Source organism: Falco peregrinus, chromosome 1 (assembly GCF_023634155.1).
Source record: "Falco peregrinus isolate bFalPer1 chromosome 1, bFalPer1.pri, whole genome shotgun sequence".
Taxonomy (NCBI): Eukaryota; Metazoa; Chordata; class Aves; order Falconiformes; family Falconidae; genus Falco; species Falco peregrinus.
The window spans coordinates 128,789,235-128,806,465 of NC_073721.1; the positions used below are offsets into that span (position 1 = coordinate 128,789,235).

At 57.3% G+C, this 17,231-nt stretch overlaps 2 protein-coding genes across 4 annotated transcripts; one reads left to right on the top strand and one right to left on the bottom strand.

Moving 5' to 3' along the window:
- Positions 1-1,984: 1,984 nt before the first annotated feature.
- LOC101910511 (protein PML) lies at positions 1,985-11,009 on the bottom strand. Its single transcript, XM_055818392.1, has 10 exons — positions 10,915-11,009; positions 10,096-10,196; positions 8,740-9,307; positions 7,751-8,328; positions 7,259-7,311; positions 6,669-6,749; positions 6,363-6,579; positions 5,639-5,691; positions 2,866-3,022; positions 1,985-2,777 (listed from the first exon to the last, which is right to left on the bottom strand). The coding sequence occupies exons 1-10, from the start codon at positions 11,007-11,009 to the stop codon at positions 2,203-2,205; spliced, it is 2,478 nt and encodes an 825-aa protein (XP_055674367.1). The 3' UTR covers positions 1,985-2,202.
- A 179-nt stretch (positions 11,010-11,188) lies between these two features.
- Positions 11,189-16,467, top strand: STOML1 (stomatin like 1). 3 transcript variants are annotated; one of them, XM_005232596.3, is made up of 7 exons: positions 11,189-11,582; positions 11,782-11,888; positions 12,033-12,182; positions 12,682-12,885; positions 13,703-13,931; positions 14,552-14,767; positions 15,468-16,467. In XM_005232596.3, the coding sequence occupies exons 1-7, from the start codon at positions 11,417-11,419 to the stop codon at positions 15,668-15,670; spliced, it is 1,275 nt and encodes a 424-aa protein (XP_005232653.3). In that variant the 5' UTR covers positions 11,189-11,416; the 3' UTR covers positions 15,671-16,467. The 3 variants fall into 3 exon arrangements, with proteins under 3 accessions (XP_005232653.3, XP_027635867.2, XP_055674401.1); XM_027780066.2 differs by having other exon boundaries at positions 14,552-14,691; XM_055818426.1 differs by having other exon boundaries at positions 12,772-12,885.
- The last annotated feature ends 764 nt before the right edge of the window (positions 16,468-17,231 follow it).

Below are 17,231 nucleotides of genomic sequence, written 5' to 3' on the forward strand. Positions count from 1 at the left end.
TGAGGGAGGAGCCCTCCTCACCATGCTGGTTAGGGGCATTGCCTATTTAAGGAGAAGGCTGATCTCCTGGTTTGGGTTTTGGTGGTATCTTTATCTTCTAGCCCCAAGCCACCTCTACTAAGATCAGGTTCCAGCATGAGCCACCACCCTCAGAGCATCCTGGCTGCAGGACCTGACTGGCCAGAGATGATGTGGCTTCTCCTTCCATCCAGACAAGTCTTCCCTCACCTTTGCCTCGCCACTTCTCAAAATATACAAGTCCTGACCACCCCATCCTTGCTTTTGATGGTCCACAGGATGCAAACCTGTCTGGATGCTAGCAGTCTGATGTTTTTATTAGAAATGTAATCCAGGTAACCTTTGTCAGGCTCATTGGGGTGAATCCTTCTCTGTCTTGGACTTCTACCCACCCTGGCCAGCCAACCTGAGTGATCTCGCAGGGGATAATCAAATGCAGAGGAACCAGCCCTTTGGCTCTAATTAGTTTTGCATGATTGTTGAGGGAAGAAATCCATTTTCATAAACAGAAAGGATTTATGCTGCTCCTTCTTGCCTTTTTTTCCCTCCCCTGCTGAGTCCCAAAGCACTTTGCTCAGGGCTAGAAGGGAGTCATTTTATGAATGGTTTAGATTGAGCAATGCATTATTAATAACAGCCAATCAAGCAAGCAGCGTATTATATATCATTTCAGGAGATTCGCTTAATTCAGTGAAGTTATTTATTGCCCATAAAAAACCAGAGAGACTGATTCTTCCTTGTACCTCTGGCTTGGAGGGGGATTTTCATGGGTGTCTCTGGGTGGAAGGGAGGCCCAAGCAGGGCTGTAGCAGCCTGTGGGTGTGTAGAAGCTACCTGTTGGAGGTGGAAGGTGGTGGGACCTTTAGGAAGCCCTCACTCCACAGGGAAACCCCCACTGCAGCCCTTTCCTGTGGGGCTGGGGCTTGCTGGGTGCTGCTCTGCTCACCCTGCAGTGACAGCCCTGCTCTTGCTGGATGGATGAGCTTTACGGCAGCTCAGGGCACAGCAGCAGCTAATCTGGCTCCTGCAGCCCATTGACTTCGCTATTGTTTTACAAGACTTTGATGAGGCGGGTGACAGCAGACAGATGGGGTCTGCTCTCCTCCGGCTGTGCCCCTTGTAGAGGCTGCTCCCTGAACACAACCCTTGATCAGACACCAGAGAATCCCTAGGGTGAAGTGGCATTGTCTGGATCTGGTGACAAGCCCTGCGTGCCACCATGCAGTCGTAAGGGCTCCTTTGGGGTTGCTCCCTCTAAACTGCTGGGTCTGGCCTGATTCTCCCCTGGCCCGGGGAGGGCAACAGGCAGGGCAGGCAAGGGGAGGGCAGCAGGCAGGGGGAGGGCAGCCTCTCGCCCACCCCTGCCTCACTGGCCAAGCTCCAGCTCCAACAGCTCACAGCTGTGTCCAGGCACTGCTTGATCCGGGGGCAGGTGGCGGGGTCTCCCAGAAGGGGGGGGTCACGCTTCCTCCCTGTCTCCCCGCAGTTTCCAAGCCTGGCAGCTCCCACCGCCCAGTCTGGGAGACCCTCACCGCGTCCCTTTCCTGCCCGGCTTCACCCACGTCGAGCCACCCAGAGGACCTGTTCATCCCCGCCCCGTGTCCAATACAGCACCCCAGGCGCCCCGGTGATGGTCGCAGTGCCTCCCAGGTACCCGAGGGACCGCCGGTGGCTGCAGGGGTGCGTGTGCGGGCACAAGCAGCGGGGACCAGCCCTTGCACGCCCGGCGAGCGCGGCTGTGCAAAGAGGACACCTGGCGGTGTGTGTCCCTCACTGCCGTGTCACACAGCCCCGGCTGGGGCCACCGGGGGCCACCTCTGCCTCTCACCGGGGGCCAAATCCAGGCTGCGGGGGTTTGGGGAGGGGGGGCAAGGTACCTGCTGCTGCCCGGGCAGGGCGAACAGCGCTCCGAGCATCTCTCCTCCCACCTGACCGGGGAAAAAAAGGAGGGGTAGGGATGCCCCGATGAATTATGTTGGCCTGCGCTGTGTAATTTATTTTATAAAGATATTAATTTGGGTGATTTCTTCCCCCTAGAACTGACCCAGGGTCCTGAACCTTTTAAGCCCTGTGCTGGCAGCAGAGAGGGTCTGCGAGTCCTGTTTGGCACCACCACGAGCATCCCTGCATCCCTGGTGCGTTTGGCCTGAGACCTGGCCAGCTCAGCTCACCCCACAGTTGCGCTCACGCCTCTTCCAGCTCCCAGAGGATGAGGTTGCGCTGGGCCAGGATCTTGGCCGCCCTCCTGGTGAGCAGCTTCTCCCGCACCAGGGGCTGCAGGGTGGTGTAGCTCTGCAGGTTGCAGTGGGTGAACATCATCCCCACATCAGCGCAGGCAGGGAGCTCCAGGGCTCCCCAAAGCTCCTGCAAGGCCTTGGCTGTGGCCAGCGTGCTGTCCTTGTTGAGATGCTGCTGCAGGTGCCTTCTCATCAGGTTTTTCAGGTCGTAGGAAGATGCCTTGGGCAGCTTTTCTTTGATCAAGGACAACATATCCACGTAACCACCCACTATGTGGCAGAATTCCACTTTCATGCCTGTGGCATCCAGGGCTTTAAAGAGAGCGGGCATCTCCAGTGCCCAGAAGTTATAGATGACGAGGATGGGCCTGGGGAGTGGGGAGAGGTACCAGAGGAGGTGTTGAATCCCCTCCTCCATGGTGACGCCCTGGGAAAGCAGCGTCAGCACCGACTCTGGCGTCTGAATCAGTGCCTTGAAGGTGTGCTCTCCATTTGCTGCTGCCACCTCCGTGATGTGGTGGGCTGCAGAGGGGAAAGGATCAAGCTGGAGTAAGTATCTGGGGGTGCCCCGCTCTGCCCTGCCCCCAGCCCCAGGAAAGGCAATGCTCACTTTTCTGGTCAAGCTTCAAGCTGAAGAACACTAAGGTGTTCAGCTCCGACCTGTCGTCCCAGGGGCTGGTGGGGCCAGTGTTGTGTTGGGGTGAGGTGCTGCTCCCAGACCATGTGGGACTGGAGGACTTCTTGATGTCCTTGAGCTTTCTGGAAGCCTGCAAGAGATTGGACAAGGGGGCCAAGTCCCCTCTGCTTGCTTGGACTTGGCTGGGAAGGCATGTGGAGCACCCTTGGGTGCACCATTGGCAATGGGTAAGGTCCTGGTTATGCACAATGTCATGAAACTCAGTCTGATGTCCTGGCACTGCCAGGATGGGTTGGGTGTGTGCTGTACCTCAGGACTGTGCTAGCCAAGGGGAGCCCTGTTGAGAGCCCAAAACCAGGGTCTGGACTAAGTGGGCAAGAGCAGAGCCCTGAATGAAGCTCATCCTAAGCAGGCGGGGGCCAGAGGGACACAACACGCAGGTCCTGGGACTTGTCCCTTTCTGCACATCTCATGTGGATGCAGCTCATGCAGGGACATAAACGTGGCTGAGCAACCTCACCATGTGAGATACTGCTAGATCTGAAGATCTGGTTGGTGTCTAGAGGAAAAGAGGACTAAATCAGGCCAGGAGGAGGTTCGGTGCCTCTCCAGGCTCAGCAGATCCAGTGCCTACAGTGGTGCTTCCCAAGGGTGAGTAAAAGCAGCCACACCAACCATCCCCTGCCTAGCCTCAGCAGGGGTGGGCATCCACAGCAAATAACTCCCTACGGGAAGAGCAGGACAGCAAAGTATTCAAGAGGCTCCCAAGCTGGGTTTCCTCCCTCCTTCGCCCAGGGACACCCTGCAGTGATGGGGTGTCCACCTCCCTCTGCACCAGCACTCTGCATCTTCCCCTGCAGTCCAGAAGTGGCGGAAACATGGCTGGACCGATGTCTGCAGGCACTAAGCGCTCCTCAGCTCACGGGACATGGGGTTGCTTAAATGCCTATGGGCTTCCTCTGTCTGGGAAGGGACAGGAGAAGGATGGTACCAGTGGCGGAGTGGTGGCAGCGCCCTGTGTCCCCCTCTCCTGGTTGTGCCCAGAATGACCCATCTGGCCCGAAGGGAGTTAGATGAACCAAACTCAGCAACAAAATGTGATCACAGATGCTCTTGTTACCCAAACCAGCAACAAGCAAATTGAATTTCTATGCAAAAAGGTTTTATTGAAGGGTTAAGCAGAGGGAAAAGGTGTGGGATTTGAGGGGAAGAAATTAATCCGTGCAGAGACACACGCTTGTAGCACCGTGGTGGCCGTGGGCAATGGAACCGGGCAGAGCCAGATGCTGGCGATGCTCTTGTGGCTTCAGCTCAGTGTGCAGAGTGTGACAGTCCCCAGGTGACCCCACAAAGGTTCCTCCCCAGCACCAAAATCTCCTTTTAAATGTCTGAGCCTCTAGACAGGTGCTCAGCCCTTGTCCTCCACACCCTGAAGGCTGCAGCTTCCCTGGGCTGCATCCTGCCGCCTCATCCCACTTTTTTCTCACTCTGCTGATATTCCTTCACTGCCCACTGCCCCTTTTCCAGGCTTTAAGCCATTTTTTCCCAGTTCTCAAGGTTGCGCTTTCCTAGTGCCCAGCACCAGACTATCGATGAGATGTTTATACCCCTGGGACATCTAATTTTCCAGCCTACACCTTTGCTACACCCTTAAATCCACATCATACCAGGGGACACCCGATCCACACAGGGATTTCTCACAGCAAGCCGCTAACATCCCCAAAAGCTCCAGCCCCGGGATTTTTTGGCAGTAGGAGGGAGTGGGAACAGGGTTTCAGCCCCACAACTCTTTTTTTCCACCCCCCCTCTGTTACAGATTAATCAGAAAAGCAAAGAAAAACAGAAAAGGAAAAACTGAATAAGTCAGCAGCAGGTTGGGATTTAATCTGGGAACAGCTTTATTGAAGAGTAAGAAGAGCTTCTGCACTAGTTCATACAAAAAAAGGGGGCTGCTAACCCCTCATTAAGCCAGTGCTGGAGAACCAACTCCACCCAGCTCCCAAATCAGATGTGCTTGCCTCCCTTTCCAAAGAGATCCCCTGCCCTTGCTGGTGATGGAGGATCTCAGCAGGGGTTCCATGCCCTTGGTTCATCTAACCACCTCGGCCAGGGCCATTTGGTTGCAACACACCAGTTTGCAGCATCAGTGCCGTGAAATGTCATTGTAGGGAGCTTGGAAATGTCACTTGGGGGGTGCTCAGATGGTCCCTACTTGCCCTGGTGCCTCCCGGGAGCTTCTCAACCTGTGTAGGCACAGGATTGATGAGCTCCGCGAGCACAGATGCTCATTCAACTTGCAAACTTGATTTTTATATGAAAATTGATATTTTTTTTAAGCTGAGAACAGCCTTCCCAGTGAGATGGAAAGGAAGAGGCCATAAGGACCTACTCAAAGGGGTTGTCTTGGGTGATCAACTGGTGTGGAATCCCACCTCAGAGCAAATCAAATTTGGGTTTGCTGCCTGTGAGAGGGGACCCTGGCTGCTCCAGAACACCAGGTGATACCAGCAAAAGTCTTAGTCCAGGAGAACTAGATTTGGGATGGCCCAGATGCCCACCCACCTGGTAGCAACTGAAGGGGAAGAGAAAGCCATAAGCAAGTCTCTGGCTGATGCTGGGAAGGCAGAAGGCTCAGGTCTGAGCACAGCTGGAGAAAAGGGAAGGCATCCCAGAGATGATGGGGTGCAGCTGCCTCTTCTGCCTGCAGTGTGGCTCAGCAAGGAGGAAGGTCTGGCATTACACTCACCACCGTATCTTCCTCGCTGTCCTCTGAGCTGCAGATGATAATGCTGGTGTCTTCTGTGGAAGGAACAGGAGGGTGTTGAAGCTTCAAGACCGTGATTTTGGATCATGCCGGTCTTCCCATGGGAAGACTGATCTCATCTCCTGATTTTTGCAGCAGAGGACAAATGCTTCTACCAGGACCATGAACTACGCAGCCCTTGGTTACATCCCAAGGTGGGCGCAACCTCTCAACTGCTGTTTCACCCCATGGGCCCTGTACTAGCCCTTCCAGAAGATGCATTTCATCCTCCCTCCTGTTTGCAGAGCTGAGCTCAGGACATCTCATTGAGGGATGCTGCAGCAGGCTGGAGTGGGGCTGGGTGAACTCAGGGAAGAAAATGTGTTTTGTGAAAAATGGTAGTGTTTTCTGCTCCAGAATCCAGAGCTCCTGGAGCAGGTGGCAGGGGAGTCTCTCTGCACACTTACCCTGCTGCAGTTTTTTGGCTTGTTTTTTGGCTACCTTGGAGGAAGGGCATGGAGCTAGATGGAGCATCCACACCCACCCCTGAGCATTGCTCTCATTTTTACCCCCTGGCACCCAGCTCCCACCCTCTGCTTCTTCGACCCAGGGGAAGTTGGCCAAGGCTCTGAGTGCATGGGGGTGCCCAGAGGTTGGGAGAGATGGGGCATCCCATAAGTGTGGGGGGAAATGGGGTAATGAGGAGGGCCACGTCCCTGGTCCTCACCTGCATCATCAGCATGCCTGCTGGTGGCAGGGATGCTGCCACAGTTTTGGCTCGATGTAGAGGTGCTGGGCCCACTTCTGTCATCCCACTGGTGTGAACTGGGATCACTGGGGTCTGGCATGTTGTTGCACTCCAGCTTCAATAGCTTGGGTGAGATTGGGCTGCCCGTTCCCACACAATGTGACCTCCGCTTGGGCCATGTGGTGACAGGGGGAGCCTGGAGAGAAGAGAGTGCAGGGGATGTAAGGTGCTGGGGTGGCAACTCCTAGTCCCCAATGGCTCCTGCCTGGCTGGGGCAGTTCTTACCGGGTTTGTAAGTGTCTCCTCAAGGTTGATGGTGAAGGTGGGTAAGACAGTCTGGTTCTGAGGCTGCACCAGCTCCTCTTCCTGCAGACAGAGTGCGGACCAGCGTTAGGGTGAATGTTGAGACCACCGACCTCTCTGCAGGGCTGGGGTGTCCCCCAGCAGCAGGCAGAGCCAGTGGAGGGGGGCAGAAACATGCTCAGCAGGGGGGAAACTGAGATACATCCTAGCCCTGTGGCTTGGCTCAGTGTTTGTGCTTAAGCTGAGGGTGTTTGGCAGTGCTACAGCCAGGGGAGGCTACAATTTTCCCTGCTGAAATTGAGGGATGGAGCAGCAGGCTCAGAGAAGCGGGATGGGGTAGAAGCACACTTGCATGGTGGAAAATGATGGCTACAAAGCATGTTCTCTGCCCAGGCAGAAACATCCCTGCAGGCATGTTGTTGATGAAGAAATGGGAGTGATGGGTTGGGGAGGGGAAGGCAGACCCTTGAGAAAGGTTTGCAAAGGTCAGAGGAGGGGGGGATCCACATTTCAGCTGATGCAGGAGCCCTCCCTGCATGGCAGTGCACCAGGACAAAAGATGGATATCTCACCAGGTTGTTCTCCTGGGCCACCTCAACCACAGGGACAGATGGAGAGTTAGTGCCTGCAATGGAGAGAACAGGGTTGCAATTCTGAATCAGAGGCTCCAGAGCTCCCACCCAGTCCCAGCAGACGCTGAGCTGGGAAAAACCTGCTCAGCAGGTGCATCAAGGAAGGGGCAGCTCTGGTCTCCTTTCCCTTTCCCAGTCCTTTGGGGTGGGATGACCCAAGGAGTTTAGGATCTCTGGGACCCAGAAGTCAGCATCACCAGAGCCTGTCAGAATTGTGGGAGACCAAAAAGGAACTCTGGCCATATAAGCAAAGGAGCAAATGCTCGCCCCAGTGGAAATAAGCACTTTACAAGAGTGAGTCTTGGCTCACCTTGCTGGAGGGAGATGGCTCTAAACCCTGCACGACCCAGAGCTGGGCGATGGCTTTCTGAGCTGGTCCAACTACTGACTGCCTGTGGGATGGGTGGATCCATCCCCCTGGCAAGTCCTCACCTGGGTGCCCCGTGACACGCTCCACCAGCGCCTGCAGCCTGGCTTTGCACTCGCTCAAGTCCCTGGGCTGTGCTCGGTCCCCAGCCGCTGGCAGCTGCAGTCGCTGCAGCTCCTCCAGCGAGCCCTTGATGAAGGGCTGCATGTCCATCACCTCCTGCTCTGTGGCATAGAGCCTCATCTTCTCCACCAGCTGCTCGCCTGCCTCCATCCGCTGCAGCACCCCTTCCACACGCTGCAGCTCCCTCATCAGCTCCCGCCGGCCCTGCTCCTGCCGCGCCTCCACCAGCCCCAGCAGCTCCTCTTCCTCCCGTCGGATCAGCCGCACCAGCTGCTCCACGCGCTGCTGGATCAGCTCCCGCATCTCCCGCTCTGCCTCCTCCAGCCGGGCGGCCTCATCCTGCAGCGCCACGTAGGTGGCCTCAAAGCCACTTCTCTTCTGCCTCAGCTCCTGGCTGATGGTGCCCAGCTCCTCCTGCCTGCGCTGGGTCTCACTGCGGATGTCGCAGAAGGAGGCATGCTGGCTGTCCAGCAGCGCGCAGATGCAGCACAGCGCCTTCTCACACGTCTTGCAGTAGATGCTGGAAGGAAATGGGAGCATCCTTCAAAGCTGGTACATGAGCAGAGGGAGAAAAGCATTTCCACTGTGCTGGGCATGATTCTCCCTCCCCAGGTGACAGCAGAGGAGTTTAACATGAGAGGAAACTGAGGCATGGGACAGGAAAGGGCTTTGCCTCATGTCACCAGCTGCGGGTGTGGGTATGAAGCTGGGTGTTCAACCTACCTTTGCTCCCTTCCCTCCTCCTGGGGACCTGCCAGCCCCTATCATACTCTGCTCCTGGCCAGGATCTCACTGGGATTGCAATGGTTGCTCTCCAAAGGCAGGTGATAAAACCCCCTTGTCTCTGCCTTCCTGGCAGAGTTGGTCCTGGAGCAGCAGCCCCAGAGCCCTTGGTGCAGGATGGGATCCAGGGACAAGGCACCACTCTCACCTGGAGATGTAGCCCTGGTCAGCGTGACTGGGATTGGAGCACAAGAGGTTGCAGGACTTTCTGGTGTCTTCCAGGAACTGATGGGCTGACTCAGCACAAAGCTCCTCCACCCTCCTGGCCTTGTGGCTCCTCTTCTTGAAGAACCACTGGTGGTCATCAAAGCACTTGGTGCAGAGGAACTCCTCACACTCACAGCACCACACCACCGCTGCTTCCCCCCGGCACCGGCTGCAACTCGGGCCACTGCTGTTACTCATCTTCTTGTAGATGCTGAGCCTGGCCTGCAGGTTGGTGAAGAGCAGGTTGTCCATGTCGGGGATGCCGCTGGCCTGCGGGATGGCCGTGCAGCACTTGGGGCACTGCCCGATGGGCTTGTTCTCACTCAGGCAACCGAGGCAAAAGGTGTGGAGGCAGGTGAGGAGCTTGAGGTTGGGCGATTCCTGCTGGCAGCCCTCGCAGAGGATGAACTGGAAGTCGTCCTCCACCTTGGAAGGGTGGGCTGGAGGGGAGCACGGGGGTGTACCCGGCTGGGGTTCAATCTCCGTGGGGGCAGTGGCACCGTCTCCATCTAGGTGGGATGTGGGAGAAAGACCCCATTGGAGCACATGAAAAAGAGGAGGATGGCAAGCTCAGTTTCCCCCGTGGGGGCCATGCAGGCCACCCATGGGCAGTCCGCTTCACCCACGAGTCCAAAGGGAAGCGATAAGTGAGCCACAGGGTGGGTGACTGGCTCCTCACCCTCCCTCCTGCTGAGGGCAGATGGGTGGCAGCACCCCGGCAAGGAAAAGCATTCTCTTCCGGGGATTCTCTGCTGGCTGCAAAGGGTTGTGCTCCCTCCTGCCCTCAGTGTGAGACCCTTGGAGGCTCACGTCCCCCCTCCCAAAACTCTTTCCCTTTGGGGGATTTTGGATTTCAGAGCTGGAGGATGAGAGGGCGATGACACAAAGCTGCAAAGGGACGTTTCCTTCACTTTGCTGTCAGTTCCCTCCCCTGCCCCGAGAGCAGGGGAGGGCAAAGGGGGGGGCCTGGCGACGGTCCCCCCGGGCTCCTGCAAAACCTCCCGGGCAGCACCAGGATGCTGGCACCAGCCACCAGTCCCCAGAGGTGCCCCCTCCCCATCCCTCGCCCCCTCAGACCTCCCCCAGCCCAGCAGCACGGGCAGGAGGTCCCCGAATAAAGCAGGGGACCCTCCGCCTTACTCCTCCCCACACCCATGCGATGGGTTTGCACCCTAAAAAGTAACACCCCCCACCCAAACAGGCAATCCCCGCGGCTCCCTTTCGGGGGAGGCAGGGCCAGACTTTGCCCCCCTCCCCGTCCCGCCTCTCCCTCCCGAAAGGCGGCGACCCCCGTTACCTGCCGGAGGTCCGGGGCTGGGCGGCCGGGGGGCGGCGGGGCTGTCGGGCATGCGAGCGGCGTGGCCGCGCGGCACTCCACGCAGCTTTCGTTTCTCCAGCCTGACAAAGGGAGGAAGAGGAGGAGCTGGCGGGAAGAGGTGGGGAAGGCAGGGGGGTTCCCACTCCCTTCCCTGCCTTCCCTCTGCCCTGGGGCAGGGGAGGAAACTTCGCCGGGAGGGGGCACGCAGGCACCGGGGGGCGCTTGGCTTGGCACCGGGGATGCAGGCACCGGCGGCGGGGATGCTGGTACTGGGGGGATGCTGGTACAGGGGGGATACAGGTACCAGGGGGATGCAGGTACCGGGGAGATGCAGGTACCAGGGGGATGCTGGTACAGGGGGGATGCTGGTGCCAGGGTAGGGGGGGAAAGGTGGCAAAGCTCTGCTTCAGCTGCTAGATAGGACCCCCGAGCTGTGCTAGGGTGCATGTCTGGGTGCTGGCTCGGCTGCAAGGGCAGCTGCTGTGTCTGGGGCAGGGTCTCAGGCCCTCGCTTCAGCCAAGGGGGCTTTAAAACTGCCCTCTTGCCAACCCCCATCCCCTACAGTGCTGCTCTGGGCTGCTCTTTGCGCTCCACTACCCTTTGCATGCCAGTGAGAGGGAGTGGGAGGGTTTTGGCACGGTAAGAAGGCCATGCTGGACAGGAATTGCTGGGAAAAATACCTCTCCTGCTTCCCTGTGGGGCTGGGTACCCTCTGGAGCCCCCCAAGGTGAATGTGCAATGGAGGATGCCATGCCTGGCAGAGCAGTTCCTGGGCAAGGCCTCTCTAGGAAAACTCACCCAGCCGTGGGCCGTGAACCATGAGCCGTTTTGTTTCGTCCCTGTGCCGTCAGCAGCCACATGACAAGCGGACCAGGAAGCACAAGTGGCTGCATCCTTCCCCGCCAGCATCCTCGCTGCGTCTCCGGTCCCCACGGCCACAGGGCTGGTGGTGGGGACACCCCAGGGGTATCTCCCAGCTCCAGGGGGCTGCGAAGCAGAGGGCAGCTACGGGGCTGCAGCTTTTGTCTCCCAGCTCAGAGGGTCGCTGGGAGGATATGAAGACCCCAGCCCCCCAGCCTGGGTGAGACCCCCGCAAGGAACCCCCCCGAAGGATTGGATTTCTTCTAGCAAGCATCCTTTGTGATCCAGTGGCACATCAGGACAGGGAGGTTTGTGGGCAGCTGGGCAGGGACGTTGGATCAGGGCAGGGACAGGCAGAAGCCGTGCTGGGCACAGAGGTGGCTGAAATGGCAGCGGGAAGGTGGCCTTAGAGGGCTCTGAACACCGGGAGCAGGACCCCATGCAAGGCACCAGCACCATGTTCAGTCGGTCAGGATACCAGGCCCTTCCCTTGGGAGACTTTGACCGCTTCCAGCAGTCCAGCATCGGGCTCTATGGTGCCCAAAAGGGCTTCTTCTCCTTCGGATCCAAGGAAGACTCTCTGGGACCGGCCAGGAATACCACAGGTGAGTCCCAGCCTTAGAGGGGAGTTGCTGCCTTCCTCCCTTTTGCCACTGTTGCTGTAGGTGCTGTGCTGGCTGGGTGCCCCCCGTGCTGTTGTCTTCCCTGGGATACAGGGTACATGGGGGGAGAGGCTTGGATGGGGGTTCACGGGCAGGGCAGGGGGTTTTGGAGCAGGTACATCCCTCTTTCATCCCCTTGCAGACACCTCCCAGGGCTGGCTGTCCTGGATCTGCCATGGGATTATCACCTCCTTGGTCTTCTTGCTGATGGTTGTCACCTTCCCCATCTCAGGATGGTTTGCCTTGAAGGTAAGGGAAGAAAGCAGGTGAGAAGGGGGATGACAGCCCATCCTCCATGGCAGGGACTGTTCCCAGCTCCCCTTGCTGGCATAGCTCCTGGCACTACAGGATCCAGGGTTTTGCTTCTGCCCTGGTCTGAACTTCCCGTTTCAGATCGTGCCCACCTACGAGCGAATGATCATCTTCCGCCTGGGCCGCATCCGGGCGCCACAGGGACCCGGCGTGGTCCTGCTGCTGCCCTTCATCGATCACTGGCAGCGAGTGGATCTGAGGACGAGGGCCTTCAATGTGCCCCCCTGCAAGGTGAGCTGGCTTGGGCCTCAGGGCAGGATGGAGAGGCATCCCTGAAATACCCAGAGCAGGTGGATTTTGGGATGGTTTGACCCTTGGTGCTGTGCAGGGACCCAACTTTCAGTTCCTCCGTCATCACGGCGAGGTGAGGGGAGTTGTAACTGGTGCTGGGAAGCCAGAGTCCTCACCTGCCTGAGCTGAAAAGCTCCTCTGGACTTTGCACACCTTGCTCAATGGGTGTTCCTGGCTGGAGACCTCTCAAAAACATCAATCCCTATCCTTCCCAGATGTCATTCAATAACAGCCCTGTGCTAGAAACTGTCCTCACCATTCAGTCTAGTTTAATCTAATTATTTGGGTTGGTTTTGTTCCTAATAACCCTCTTAATAAAGAGATCTAGGGCTGGTTGCCAGCTGGGAAAGAAGTGAATGCTTTTGCTCCCAGGCTCTAAGCAGAAGGGTTGGGCCATGGGGTAGAGAGAGGAAGAGATCGTGACTCCCCTCTGCCTCAGCTGACCTCCAAGGATGGGGCAGTCATCTCCATGGGTGCCGACATCCAATTCCGGGTGTGGGACCCCGTGTTGTCTGTCATGATGGTGAAGGACCTCATCGCAGCCACCCGGATGATGGCACAGAACGCCATGACCAAGACCTTGGTAAAGAAGAGCCTCCGTGAGATCCAGATGGAGAAGCTGAGGATCGGGGAGCAGTTGCTGGTGAGGACTGCCCCAGCCCTGTGCAGAACCCCCTTAGGTCCCTCGAACCCTTGGGGTCTTGGTGTGGAAGTAACAGTAAGGAAAAGATGGAGCTGCTGAAAGTCCATCTGACCATAGACCTGGCTAGGGAAGGGAGCTGGGAAAATGTGGTGATTAGCGAGGAGCAGATACCTTCAGCCTGTGGATCTCTGGAGCTTATCTCTAAGGACTTTGGCCACACAGAAAAGCCCATGTGTTGTTAGCACATTTGACCTCCATATCTCCACCAGGAAAATGACTGGGGGGGGGGCTGCAAACTGGAAAAGGCTTTTGGGGAGAAAAGCAGGACAGGTCAGTGGCAGAGAGGGGATAAGTAATACCCACGGTCGATGTGGGCCAGGCCAAGATCTTGTGGGTTGAATGCCTACAAAAGATGATGTAAAAAGAGGCTGGAGGGATATACTGGTATGTCCAGCATGGTTTGGAGGCCAGCCATGCTGCCCGGTGGAGCACCACACCAGGCCATGTTGCTCAGGGGGGAGAAAGGAAGGAGGCCAGCCTGGGAGAGAGCCATGGAAAGGGGAACAAGACAGACCTGTCCTCCCTGTCCCAACCTCCTCCAGGCTGGGAGAGCAAGTAGAGGAGCAGGGTTGAATGTGAGCGTGGAGGAGGTGGACTGCTGAGCCTGGTCCAACACTCCACATCTAAAGCTGGTGGGTAGCAGAAGTGTAAGCTCTGGGATGCCCACGGTTGGGGGTGCTATGGTGGGTGGTCACCATAGCCATACCCAACTCTGCCTGGGCTGCTAACGCCTCTCCCTTTCTTCTCGGCTCTGCAGCTGGAGATTAACAACATGACCAAGTCCTGGGGCCTAGAGGTGGACCGGGTGGAGCTGAGCATGGAGGCTGTGCTGCAGCCACCCCGGGAGAGCCTGGTGGGCCCTCTGGCCACCATGCCACCCGTGCCTGGGCTGGAGGGGCTGGATGGCACCATTCAGCAGCTGGCTGCCCATCTCTTCAGCAGCACCCTGGCTCTGGCAGGCAGTGGGACCAATGCTCCAGAGGCAGGTAACAAATCCAGGGCCACTGCTGGGCGATGTCCATCACGCCTGATGACCTTTTTGTGCACTGGCTGTTTGACAGAGGAGTCAAAGTCTGGGAGATATCACAGTCCTATGAGCACAGCACAAATAGTCTGGCAGGGGGGAGGAGAGAGGACCGCTTTGGGCACAGATCCATACAGCACATGGCACAACAAAACCTTTCTAACAAGACACCAGTGGTGGGATGGGGGAGGGTGGGACCCGATCTGCAGGAGCCTGGGCTCAAGACCAGCTCAGATCTCAGCATTTCCATCAGTCAAACCCAAGCCTGAGCTTGCTGAGAGAGTCACACCTGAGGAGAACACGGATCTTTTCCCAGAAACCCTGAACAGTTTGTGCTCCGCTATTTCTTTCAGGGTTAATCTTCCAACCCCCAGTAGCAGGGGGAGAGTAACCCATGGCAGGCAGAGAAGCAGGTGTAGGAACTGGCAAAATCAGTTGTCCTCTTCTGGCTTAGCTGGAAACTTGCTGGATGAGTGGGTTTTTTTGCTCTGGAGACCTTTTCTGGTGGGTCCATGCAGACCAGCAAAGCTCACCACCCGAAGGTGTCTCCTCAACCCACTTCTGTCCCGTTGTGCCCTGCAGATAGTGTGGAGACAGTGAATGAGGTGGAGCCTCCCACCGCTCCCCTCCTCACAACCCCGAGCAGTGCCTGGAGGAAGCCCAGTGCAGATGAGCTGTTCTCAGCAGTGGAGCCTGTCCTGTCTGAGGCCCTGGTCAACCAGGTGGGAGCATCCTACCAGGTCAACATCACCCTGCCCAGCGGCGCCCAGAGCACCTACTTCATAGACCTCTCCTCAGGTCACCACTCTTTGGGGTTGTTGTGTTGGAGGTGGGAGGGTGTTTTGTGCATGTGTCCCCTTTGCATGCTGTGAACCCCACCGGGCTTGGTGGTAGCTGGTCCCAATCCAAGCCCATCTGGCAGCTCCATGAAAGGCACCCCCCAGAGTCCATCAGCTGAGCACTGAACTTTGGTGTCCATGGCCTTGAGTCTGTGCTCCCTGGAAGTCCGAAGTATAACTTGGTTTGGGTTAAACCCATGAATTTTCCTTCAGAGAGTGTTGATAGAAAATTGGCAGCCAGGTCTCCTCATGGCTGGCCAAGTGGGATGGCTCAGCGACCTTAGGGTTTGTTGGCTCTCACATGCCACCAGCCCAAGGGGGTAGTGATGGAGGGACATGCATGGGCAGTGCCTTGGGCCACTGCTATGCTGGAAGATGTTCCCCCATCCCCCTCATGGTTGCTGATGGTTTTCTTGGTGGCCATGGCAAAAGTACAGGGCTTGGAGGTGGACCACTGTAACAGGGCATTGGCAGAGCAATACAAAGGAAATTTATCTCCTTAAGGAGTAAGGACCCCTGTCCCCACAATCCCCCTGCCAGGCCCTTGCTGTCATCTGGCCCAACTCAATCCTTATGAAATGGTGGGGGGAAGTGCTGACAGGCAAGGCTGGGTCGTGAAGCACCCTGTTTCTCCCTCTCCCACCCATTGTGTCCTATAGGCAGCGGGTGGGCTGGCCGCAGCATGCCTGAGGGCAGCCCCGATGTCATTCTGGAGGTGGCAGAGAAAGACCTGCAGGACCTCTTCTTAGGTGACCTGCGCCCCTTGAGTGCCTACATGAGCGGGAGGCTGCAGGTGAAAGGTGACCTGCATCTGGCCCTGAAGCTGGAGGAGCTCGTCAAGGCGATGAAGCAGCGTAGATAGAGCATGCGTGTGGTTGTGTGTCTGTGTGCATGTGTCTTTGTAGGTGTGCGAAGGCGGGGGTACACATAGAGGTGTTGTGCAGTGGGGGCCTTGCCCTGCTGGACCTCCTGCTGCCCTCCCTGTGGAGGCTGCAGGAACTGGGTGAAGACCTGAGCAGGGAAACTGAGGCTGAGCTCCATTGCCTGTCCTTGTCCTTGGCTTTACCTCCCCTGCCCATCCTTCTCTTATGATGTTACGGGATGGGAACCAGTTGGTACCCCAGCATGTGCCAGTTTGCTCTCAGGCCCCATGGCCAGTGTGCCACCAGGGCACGGGGCGATGTCCTGATGCCCTGACAACAGGCTGCATGGCCAGGCATCTCAGACTGGAAGGGACATGAGCTGAGCAGAATGGATAGAGAAGAGCATGGGGACACTGTGGCCAAGGACGGTAGTCATGGGCTGGGGTGGGCAGCCAAAGCGGGGCACGAGGGCTGGCTGGACCAGGCTGGGATGCCACCAGCGGGCTGGAGTTGGGGTCCAGCATGGCACTGATAATGGGATACTGGCACTTATAGGGAAGGAGCAGAGATGGCATTTTGGGGAACGACCTGTCTGGAGGTACCTGAGCCTTCCCGACACATTGGTTTGTAATAAGTGATTGCGCTTATTTGTGCTTCAAAGTGCTTTTGCATGCGTGCTGTGAGGTCTGTCCACGGGGGTGTGTGGACTGTATATAGCCATATATAGATATTTATTTATTTTGTAAGCTTCCTTTCTATCAACTTTTGATGGACAATAAACCTGGTCTGCAGCCTTGGGCAAGATGAGCTGATGACTTATGCAGGCAGCCGGGGCTGCACCCCTCGGTGCCTCAGTTTCTCCAAGGGACCCTAGGGTGCTGTGTAAAGAGGCCATGTGCTGGTCAGGGCATGGGAGCTGCTGCCAGTCAAGGAGGCTGTGTGGTGGGACTCCATCTTACCATACGGTCGTGACGAACACATGAAGTCCTGTGGTGGCGAGGAAGCGTTGCCAGGATGCGGCATGGCTTCTCCAGGGATGCTCAGCTCCCCAACAGCACCCAGCACCCCAAGGGTTAAAAGGTCTTGGAGCTCCAAGCAGCTTTACCAGCCCCCAGGATGTTTTGCTGGGACAAGCCCACTGGTCTTGCTGGCCTAGCAAGGGGCAAGGGGGAGGCAGGGGCAAGGAGAACTGAAATGTCTCCAGAATTGAAGTGTTTGGAATTGAAATATTTCACGGGTGAAATCAGGCCAAGCCTGGGGCTGGGTGCCACCAGCCTAGGCTAAGCTTTAGAGATCCTACAGGGATGAAAAGCCCCGAGGAGAGGTGGCAGTAGTGCCCCACCGTGCCCTCTCCCTTTGGGGATGCCGGGCTAGGGGAACCCCAAGTGCTCCTGGTGGTTCCCGTTCATGGTGGTCCCCATGGTGCAGGGGGTACCGATGCCCTGCAGGAAGGAGCGAAGGAGGGCCAGATACAGCCCCCCCAGGACAAAGAGGGATGTGGAGAGCGTCTCCAAGGCGGGGGATGGTCCCTGAAGCCCCCCCTCCCAGAAGGGTGCAGAC

Excerpts from the sequence above, each read along its gene's own strand:
- LOC101910511 (XM_055818392.1), bottom strand. The coding sequence starts at position 11,009 with ATGCAGCCACTTGTGCTTCCTGGTCCGCTTGTCATGTGGCTGCTGACG. Across the intron at positions 8,329-8,739 it reads GACCAGGGCTACATCTCCAG|CATCTACTGCAAGACGTGTG; the intron begins GTGAGAGTGGTG and ends ATTTCCTTCCAG. Across the intron at positions 2,778-2,865 it reads CTTGAAGCTTGACCAGAAAA|CCCACCACATCACGGAGGTG; the intron begins GTGAGCATTGCC and ends TCCCCTCTGCAG.
- STOML1 (XM_005232596.3), top strand. The coding sequence starts at position 11,417 with ATGCAAGGCACCAGCACCATGTTCAGTCGGTCAGGATACCAGGCCCTT. Across the intron at positions 11,583-11,781 it reads ACCGGCCAGGAATACCACAG|ACACCTCCCAGGGCTGGCTG; the intron begins GTGAGTCCCAGC and ends ATCCCCTTGCAG. Across the intron at positions 14,768-15,467 it reads CTTCATAGACCTCTCCTCAG|GCAGCGGGTGGGCTGGCCGC; the intron begins GTCACCACTCTT and ends TGTGTCCTATAG.